At 35.2% G+C, this 10,260-nt stretch overlaps 1 protein-coding gene across 3 annotated transcripts in view; it reads right to left on the bottom strand.

Annotated features, from left to right (window-relative positions):
* LOC133454492 (protein zer-1 homolog) overlaps window positions 1-10,260 on the bottom strand; it is a 66,908-nt gene that overhangs the window by 20,233 nt on the left and 36,415 nt on the right. For 2 of the 3 annotated variants that reach the window (XM_061733216.1, XM_061733217.1), the window contains exons 8-10: window positions 8,477-8,650; window positions 4,600-4,815; window positions 2,987-3,028 (exon numbers count right to left, since the gene is read on the bottom strand). In XM_061733216.1, the coding sequence (XP_061589200.1) occupies window positions 2,987-3,028; window positions 4,600-4,815; window positions 8,477-8,650 (432 nt within the window). The remainder of the gene's footprint in view (window positions 1-2,986; window positions 3,029-4,599; window positions 4,816-8,476; window positions 8,651-10,260) is intronic. The other variant, XM_061733218.1, reaches the window with a different exon arrangement.

Genomic DNA, 10,260 nt, shown 5'->3' on the forward strand with positions numbered 1-10,260 from the left:
TTCCACAGAGCACTCCAGGAGAACTCCATCACCTGATCACACTGGGGAAAATATAATAATATTATATTAATGTAATATTAAATTAATATTAATGAAAACTCCATCACCTAATCACACTGAAATATAATATTAATATAATATTAAATTAATATTAATATATTATTAATGAAAACTCCATCACCTGATCACACTGAAATATAATATTAATATAATATTAAATTAATATTAATATATTATCAATGAAAACTCCATCACCTGATCACACTGAGATATAATAATATAATATTATATTAATATTAATATATTATTAATGAAAACTCCATCACCTAATCACACTGAAATATAATATTAATATAATATTAAATTAATATTAATATATTATCAATGAAAACTCCATCACCTGATCACACTGAGATATAATAATATAATATTATATTAATATTAATATATTATTAATGAAAACTCCATCACCTGATCACACTGAAATATAATAATATAATATTATATTAATATTAATATTCCTTTCTGTGTGGAGTTTGCATGTTCTCCCCGTGCTTGCGTGGGTTTTCTCCGGGTACTCCGGCTTCCTCCCACAGTCCAAAAACATGCATATTAGGTTAATTGATGATTCTAAATCACCCGTAGGTGTGAGCGTGAGTGTGATTGTGAGCATGGTTTGTGTGTCTATATGTGGCCCTGTGATGGACTGGTGACCTGTCCAGGGTGTTACCCCTGCCTCTCACCTAAAATGAGCTGGGATAGACTCCAGCAGACCCCCGTGACCCCCGTGACCCCCGTGACCCCGCAAGGGATAAAGCGGGTAAGATAATGGATGGATGGATATTAATATATTATTAATGAAAACTCCATCACCTGATCACACTGAGAATATAATATTAATATAATATTATATTAATATTAATATATTATTAATGAAAACTCCATCACCTGATCACACTGAAATATAATATTAATGTAATATTAATATAATATTAATGTAATATTAATGTAATATTAGTATAATATTAAAGTAATATTAATATAATATTAATGTAATATTATATGAATGTAATATTAATGTAATATTATTATATTAATATAATATTAATGTAATATTAATGAAATATTAATGTAATATTAATGTAATATTAATATAATATTAATGTAATATTAATGAAATATTAATGTAATATTAATATTAATGTAATATAAATGTAATATTAATGAAAACTCCATCACCTGGTCACACTGAGGAAAATATAATATTAATGTAATATTAATATAATATTAATGTAATATTAATTTAATATTAATATTATATTAATGTAATATTAATGTAATATTAATGATATATTAATATAATATTAATGTAATATTAATGTAATATTAGTATAATATTAATGTAATATTAATATAATATTAATGTAATATTAATGTAATATTATTATATTAATATAATATTAATGTAATATTATTATATTAATGTAATATTAATGTAATATTATTATATTAATATAATATTAATGTAATATTATTATATTAATGTAATATTAATGTAATATTATTATATTAATATAATATTAATGTAATATTATTATATTAATGTAATATTAATGTAATATCAATATAATATTAATGTAATATTAATGTAATATTAGTATAATATTAATGTAATATTAATGATATATTAATATAATATTAATGTAATATTAATGTAATATTAGTATAATATTAATGTAATATTAATATAATATTAATGTAATATTATATGAATGTAATATTAATGTAATATTATTATATTAATATAATATTAATGTAATATTATTATATTAATGTAATATTAATGTAATATTATTATATTAATATAATATTAATGTAATATTATTATATTAATGTAATATTAATGTAATATCAATATAATATTAATGTAATATTAATGTAATATTAGTATAATATTAATGTAATATTAATGTAATATTAGTATAATATTAATGTAATATTAATGATATATTAATATAATATTAATGTAATATTAATGTAATATTAATGATATATTAATATAATATTAATGTAATATTAATGATATATTAATATAATATTAATGTAATATTAATGTAATATTAGTATAATATTAATGTAATATTAATGATATATTAATATAATATTAATGTAATATTAGTATAATATTAATGTAATATTAATGATATATTAATATAATATTAATGTAATATTAATGTAATATTAATGATATATTAATATAATATTAATGTAATATTAATGTAATATTAGTATAATATTAATGTAATATTAATGATATATTAATATAATATTAATGTAATATTAATGTAATATTAATATAATATTAATGTAATATTAATATAATATTAATGATATATTAATATAATATTAATGTAATATTAATATAATATTAATGATATATTAATATAATATTAATGTAATATTAATATAATATTAATGATATATTAATATAATATTAATGTAATATTAATATAATATTAATGATATATTAATATAATATTAATATAATATTAATGATATATTAATATAATATTAATGATATATTAATATAATATTAATATAATATTAATGGGGGTAGGTGTCTCAGTTGGTAGAGCGTTCCCCCATGAACCTGAAGGTCAGTGGTTCCAACCCTAGTTCCTCCTGTTCCACCAAAGTGTCCTTGGGGAGGACACTGAATCCCTGTTTGTGTGTGGCAGCTCCGCCGACAACCAGTGTGTGAATGTGTGTGTGTGTGGGTGAATGTTTGCAGTGTAAAGCGCTTTGGGACTGTAGGAATACAGCTGGAAAGCGCTATATAAGTGTAAGCCATTTACCATTTACCATTTAAAGAGCCGCGGGTTGACGCCTCCTGCACGAGCACTTTTTTAACCCCACATTTGGTTCACAAAGTTAAACAGACAAGAATACTGGTCAACAATGATTGAATAAAACACAAAACACTCACCATTCCATCCTGGAGCTTCTTCTGGATTAGATTCAGCATCGTCTGTGAGGAAAAGGAAAATAAAATAAAACATGATCAGATTCATCGTGGAAAAGACTGGCAGCTGGAATTTGTGTCACACTGAAAAAACTCTTAAATTAAAAAAAAAAAAAATCTTTACAAGAATATTTGTCTTATTTCTAGTTAAAATGTCTCATTTTTAGTAAAAGAAAATCTCATTACACTTAAAACAAGAGTCATCGCTGGAAAAAACAACAATTTTCACCTGTTTCAACTAGATTTTCACTTAAAATAAGTGGAAAAATCTGCCAGAGGAACAAGATTGTTTTGCTAATCCCATCTTTCCCACTTAAAAAGCTGCCGGTTACCAGATTTGCTCTTTAGCGCCGCCCTAGTGGCTCCTGGAGCTTTTTCAAAAATGTTTGACCTTTATTTTTTTCCCTTTTTTCTTTTTTTCATTTTTTCCCCCTTTTTTCTACTTTTTTCCCTGCTTTCTTTTCTTCTTTTTCCCCCTTTTTTTCATTTTTTTTAATTTTTTCCCTTTTTATCTTCCTTGTTCCTTTCCTTTTTAATCTCGATTTTTCGACTTTTTTCTCAAAATGTTGATTGTTTTCTCGAAATTTTGACTATTTACTTGACATTTCGACTTTTTTCTCGACATTTCGATTTTTTTTCTCGACTTTTTTCTCGAAATTGTACTTCAACATTAATATCTACATTTCGACTTTTTTCTCGTCGTTTCGACTTTTTTCTTGGCTTAAAAAGCTGCAGGTTTTTTGCATTTACCTTAACGAAGCCCATCTTTCCCACTTAAAAAGCTGCCGGTTACCAGATTTGCTCTTTAGCGCCGCCCTAGTGGCTCCTGGAGCTTTTTCAAAATTGTTTGACCTTTTTTTTTTATTTGATTTTTCTCTTTTTTTCCCTTCTTTTTCTTTTTTCTTTTTTTTTTGTTTTTTGTTTTCTTTTTTCCCCTTATTTTTTCCTTTTTCTCCCTCTTTTTTTCTTTGCTTTTGCTTTCCTTTTTAATCTTGAAATTACGACTTTTTTCTTGACATTTCGACTTTTTTCTTGACATTTCGAATTTTTCACAAAATTTTGGTACTTTTTTTCTCGACATTTCAATTTTTTCTCAACTTTTTTCTCGAAATTGTACTTCCACATTAATCTTGACATTTCGACTTTTTTCTCAACATTTCGACTTTTTTCACGACATTTTAACTATTTACTCGACATTTCGATTTTTTTTTCTACATTTCCCCACGACTTAAAAAGCTGCTGGTTTGTTGTATTTACCTTGACGAAGCCCATCTTCCCCACGGTTTGTTGTATTTACCTTGACGAAGCCCATCTTCCCCACGGTTTGTTGTATTTACCTTGACGAAGCCCATCTTCCCCACGGTTTGTTTTAATTACCTTGACGAAGCCCATCTTCCCCACGGTTTGTTGTATTTACGTTGACGAAGCCCATCTTCCCCACGGTTTGTTGCATTTACCTTGACGAAGCCCATCTTCCCCACGGTTTGTTTTAATTACCTTGACGAAGCCCATCTTCCCCACGGTTTGTTGTATTTACCTTGACGAAGCCCATCTTCCCCACGGTTTGTTGTATTTACCTTGACGAAGCCCATCTTCCCCACGGCCTCCTTGTGCTGGTTGTCCACCTGGCAGACGAGCGCGTTGCAGAGATGAACGGCGATTCTCTGGATGGATTCGTCCTGCCGGGCCGGTTCCAGGATCTTGAGCAGCAGCCGGTTCACCCGCCGGTACTGGAACTCCAGCTCTTCAGGGATGCTGAAGTTACACAGAGTCAGGCAGCAGTTCCTCTGGACCTGACCAATCAATGAATGAATGCATGAATTAGCTTTATTTATTTATTACACGGAGTCAGGCAGCAGTTCCTCTGGACCTGACCAATCAATGAATGAATGAATTAGCTTGATTTATTTATTACACAGAGTCAGGCAGCAGTTCCTCTGGACCTGACCGATGAATGAATGAATGCATGAATTAGCTTTATTTATTTATTACACAGAGTCAGGCAGCAGTTCCTCTGGACCTGACCAATCAATGAATGAATGAATGAATTAGCTTGATTTATTTATTACACAGAGTCAGGCAGCAGTTCCTCTGGACCTGACCAATCAATGAATGAATGAATGAATTAGCTTTATTTATTTATTACACAGTCAGGCAGCAGTTCCTCTGGACCTGACCAATCAATGAATGAATGAATGAATTAGCTTGATTTATTTATTACACACAGTCAGGCAGCAGTTCCTCTGGACCTGACCAATGAATGAATGAATGAATGAATTAGCTTGATTTATTTATTACACAGTCAGGCAGCAGTTCCTCTGGACCTGACCAATCAATGAATGAATTAGCTTTATTTCGGTCTTCTACACACTTTTTTACAAAACAAAATGAAAAAATAAAATAAACATTTCTTTTGCCGAAAGAACGCACGAAAAAACGCACGAACCAACGCATGTTCGCATGAAAAAACGCACAAAAGAACGCACGAAAAAAGGCACGTACGCAGGAAAAAACGCATGTTCGCACGAAAAAACGCACTCACGCAGGAAAAACGCACGAACGAAACGCTTGCACGCATGGAAGAGCGCACGCACGGACAAAAAAACGCACAAAAAAACCCATGCACGAAATAGCGCACGCACGCGCGAAAAACGCACACATGCACGAAACAACGCACGGAAAAATGTACGCTCGCACGATAAAACTCATGCACAAAAGAACGCACGCTCGCATGTAAAAACGCACAAAAGAACGCACGCTCAAAAATACGCACACACGCACGGGAAAAACGCATGCATAAAAGAACGCACAAAAAACGCACGCACGCACAAAAGAACGCACGGAAAAAACACACGCACTCACGAAAGAACGCACGAAAAAACACACGAAAAAACACACGCACTCACGAAAGAACGCACGAAAAAACGCACTGTGACGGAGCGGCAGGAAAAAACGCATGTTCGCACGAAAAAACGCACTCACGCAGGAAAAACGCACGAACGAAACGCTTGCACGCATGGAAGAGCGCACGCACGCACAAAAAAACGCACGATAAAACGCACGCACGCACAAAAGAACGCATGGAAAAAACACACGCACTCACGAAAGAACGCACGAAAAAACGCACGAAAAAACACACGAAAAAACACACGCACTCACGAAAGAACGCACGAAAAAACGCACGAAAAAACACACGAAAAAACACACGCACTCACGAAAGAACGCACGAAAAAACGCACGAAAAAACACACGAAAAAACACACGCACTCACGAAAGAACGCACGAAAAAACGCACTGTGACGGAGCGGCAGGAAAAAACGCATGTTTGCACGAAAAAACGCACTCACGCAGGAAAAACGCACGAACGAAACGCTTGCACGCATGGAAGAGCGCACGCACGCACAAAAAAACGCACGATAAAACGCATGCACAAAAGAACGCACGCTTGCATGTAAAAACGCACAAAAGAACGCACGCTCAAAAATACGCACACACGCACGGGAAAAACGCACGCATAAAAGAACGCACAAAAAACGCACGCACGCACAAAAGAACGCACGGAAAAAACACACGCACTCACGAAAGAACGCACGAAAAAACGCACGAAAAAACACACGAAAAAACACACGCACTCACGAAAGAACGCACGAAAAAACGCACTGTGACGGAGCGGCAGGAAAAAACGCATGTTCGCACGAAAAAACGCACTCACGCAGGAAAAACGCACGAACGAAACGCTTGCACGCATGGAAGAGCGCACGCACGCACAAAAAAACGCACAAAAAAACCCATGCACGAAATAGCGCACGCACGCGCGAAAAACGCACACATGCACGAAACAACGCACGGAAAAATGTACGCTCGCACGATAAAACGCATGCACAAAAGAACGCACGCTCGCATGTAAAAACGCACAAAAGAACGCACGCTCAAAAATACGCACACACGCACGGGAAAAACGCACGCATAAAAGAACGCACAAAAAACGCACGCACGCACAAAAGAACGCACGGAAAAAACACACGCACTCACGAAAGAACGCACGAAAAAACGCATGAAAAAACACACGCACTCACGAAAGAACGCATGAAAAAACGCACTGTGACGGAGCGGCTCCGTCACTGAGTGCGGTCCTCCCCTGACTGCAGGCAGTGCACAAACATACATTCAAACAACTACATTCATACACGCCTGCTGTACTTTTTCTCCGCTCCCTTTCTGTCTTAAGCTCCATTAATGATCACCATTATCCTTTTTTTTCCCAGTTTAGTAGCAACTGAGGGTGCACACTTAGTTGTCCTATGTTTATTTATTCATACATGTATACTCACATGCACATGCACATGCACCCACACACACACACACACACACACACACACACACACACACACACACACACACACACACACACACACACACCCACCGCATGGTCATCAGCTGTGTCCCATTCAGTCTGATTGCCAAACAGAGGGATCAGTGATTTAATCCAGGTGTAGTGGGAGGGGTTAAAGGTATAAATGAAGCCGGTTTGGCTTGGGATAGGGTTTTTTTTTTTTAAATCAGCTGTACAGAAGGCAGCATCTCAGTAGAAACTTTGATTTTGTGAGAAACTTCCTGTTTGAATGTTTTGTTTTATTTTCTTTTTTTGCATTTTTCAATTAATTTCGTTTTTTTCAACTGCAGTATTTTTCTCTTGCATTATTATAAAAGATGCACCTTTGCATCCTTGAAGGCCGGCTACAATAAAATACAATATTATACTTTAATATTATCCGACTGCCAGTTTTTTTTTTGATCAGAGAGTTTTTTTCTGGAAAGAACCCCGTCACACGCACACACGCAAAAAAAAAACGCACGAAAGAATGCACGCATGAAAAACAAATGCACGCACGAAAAAACGCACGCACGAAAAAACGCACGCTTGCATGAAAAAACGCAGGAAAAAACGCAGGAAAAAACGCACACACGCACGAAAGAACGCACGAAAAAATGCTCGCACACAGGAAAGAATTAGCTTTATTTATTTATTACACAGAGTCAGCAGCAGTTCCTCTGGACCTGATCAGGAAGGGGAAAATCAATCAGCAAATCAGACCTGATCAAACGGGCAACGAGTCTAATCCGGGGCACGTCAACTCGCACACCTTTTTTTTTCAATTTTTTCTTCTTTTTTCTCTTTTCTTTTTTCTCTTCTTTCTTTCCTCTTTTTTTTCTTCCTTTCTCCTTTCCTTTTTAATCTCGACATTTCGACTTTTTTCTCGAAATTTCGACTATTTTTTTCCTTTTTTTTCTCTTTTCTTTTTTTTCTTCCTTTTTTCTTCCTTTTTCCTTTCCTTTTTAATTTCAAAATTTTGACTTTTTTCTCAAGATTTCGTCTTTTTTCTCAACATTTGGTTTTTTTTCTCAAGATTTTGACTTTTTTCTCAACATTTGGACTTTTTCTTTTCTCCTCACCGTGACCTCCTGGTAATGCTCCATCCCGTTCAGAACCACCTGGATCACGTCTCGGCGTAACCGGACGCTCTGGTCGCCGCGATACTCCGTGTTGGTCAGGTAGAAGAGCGCTGCGCTGCCCGTCACCTGGATGCTTTTGTCACATTTATGGCACTTCAGAGCCGCGATTACCAGCTGAAAAAGAGATAAAAAATAAAGGAGAGAACGTTTAGAAGAGGAGGTGATGCAACAGGACGTCACAGACTACGTTTACATGCAGTCAAAATTGGGGTTATGGCTAATATTCCGGTTACTGAAACATTAGGAATAATGTGTTTCCATGCGTGAGCTAACAGGGTTATCCCTGTTTCCATGGTGATTAATCATTTGTGGCGACGGCCGCCGCTAATCCAGGACGAGAGAACACACATGGAGGCCTAACGTCGAGCACTGGAAATCTGAAAAAAATTATTTATTTTGGTGGGGAACAGGTGCAAAAACTCAAAATCTTACAAAGAAAGAAAGAAAGAAAGAATGCACACACACGCACGAGAGAAAGCACGAAAAAACGCACAAAAAACGCAAGCTTGCACGAATAAACGCATGCACGAAAAAACGCACGGAAAAACGCATGCACGAAAGAACGCACGGAAAAATGCACGCACGAAAAAACGAACGCTTGCACGGAAAAAGGCACGCACGCACGAAAAAACGCATGCACGCAAGAACGCACGCACGCACGAAAGAACGCACAAAAAAAACACCCACGCACGAAAAAACGCACGCCCATACGAAAGAACACACGCACGCACGAAAAAACGCACAAAAAACGCACGCTCGCAAGAAAAAACGCGCGAAAAAACACACGCTCGCAAGAAAAAAACTCACGAAAAAACCCACGCTTGCAAGAAAAAACGCACGAAAAAACACACGCTTGCAAGAAAAAGCACGCTCGCACGAAAAAACGCATTGAGAAACGCACGCACGAAAGAACGCACGCTTGCACGAAAAACACTCGCACGCACGAAAGAACCCGAAAAAAAGCACGCTCGCACGAAAAAACGCATGCACGAAAAAACGCACAAAAGAACGCATGCACGCACAAAGCAGGAGCAGCAGCTGGTTACAGTGTTGTATTTAACTACCTTTAATGCTAGCAGCAGCTGGTTACAGTGTTGTATTTAACTACCTTTAATGCTAGCAGCAGCTGGTTACAGTGTTGTATTTAACTACCTTTAATGCTAGCAGCAGCTGGTTACAGTGTTGTATTTATTTAACTACCTTTAATGCTAGCAGCAGCTGGTTACAGTGTTGTATTTAACTACCTTTAATGCTAGCAGCAGCTGGTTACAGTGTTGTATTTAACTACCTTTAATGCTAGCAGCAGCTGGTTACAGTGTTGTATTTAATTACCTTTAATGCTAGCAGCAGCTAGTTACAGTGTTGTATTTGACTACCTTTAATGCTAGCAGCAGCTGGTTACAGTGTTGTATTTACCTTTAATGCTAGCAGCAGCTGGTTACAGTGTTGTATTTAACTACCTTTAATGCTAGCAGCAGCTGGTTACAGTGTTGTATTTAACTACATTTAATGCTAGCAGCAGCTGGTTACAGTGTTGTATTTAACTACCTTTAATGCTAGCAGCAGCTGGTTACAGTGTTGTTTTTAACTACTTTTAATGCTAGCAGCGGCTGGTTACAGTGTTGTATTTAACTACCTTTAATGCTAGCAGCAGCTGGTTACAGTGTTGTATTTACCTTTAATGCTAGCAGCAGCTGGTTACAGTGTTGTATTTATTTAACTAC

Source organism: Cololabis saira, chromosome 11, assembly GCF_033807715.1.
Source record: "Cololabis saira isolate AMF1-May2022 chromosome 11, fColSai1.1, whole genome shotgun sequence".
NCBI classification, from domain to species: Eukaryota; Metazoa; Chordata; class Actinopteri; order Beloniformes; family Belonidae; genus Cololabis; species Cololabis saira.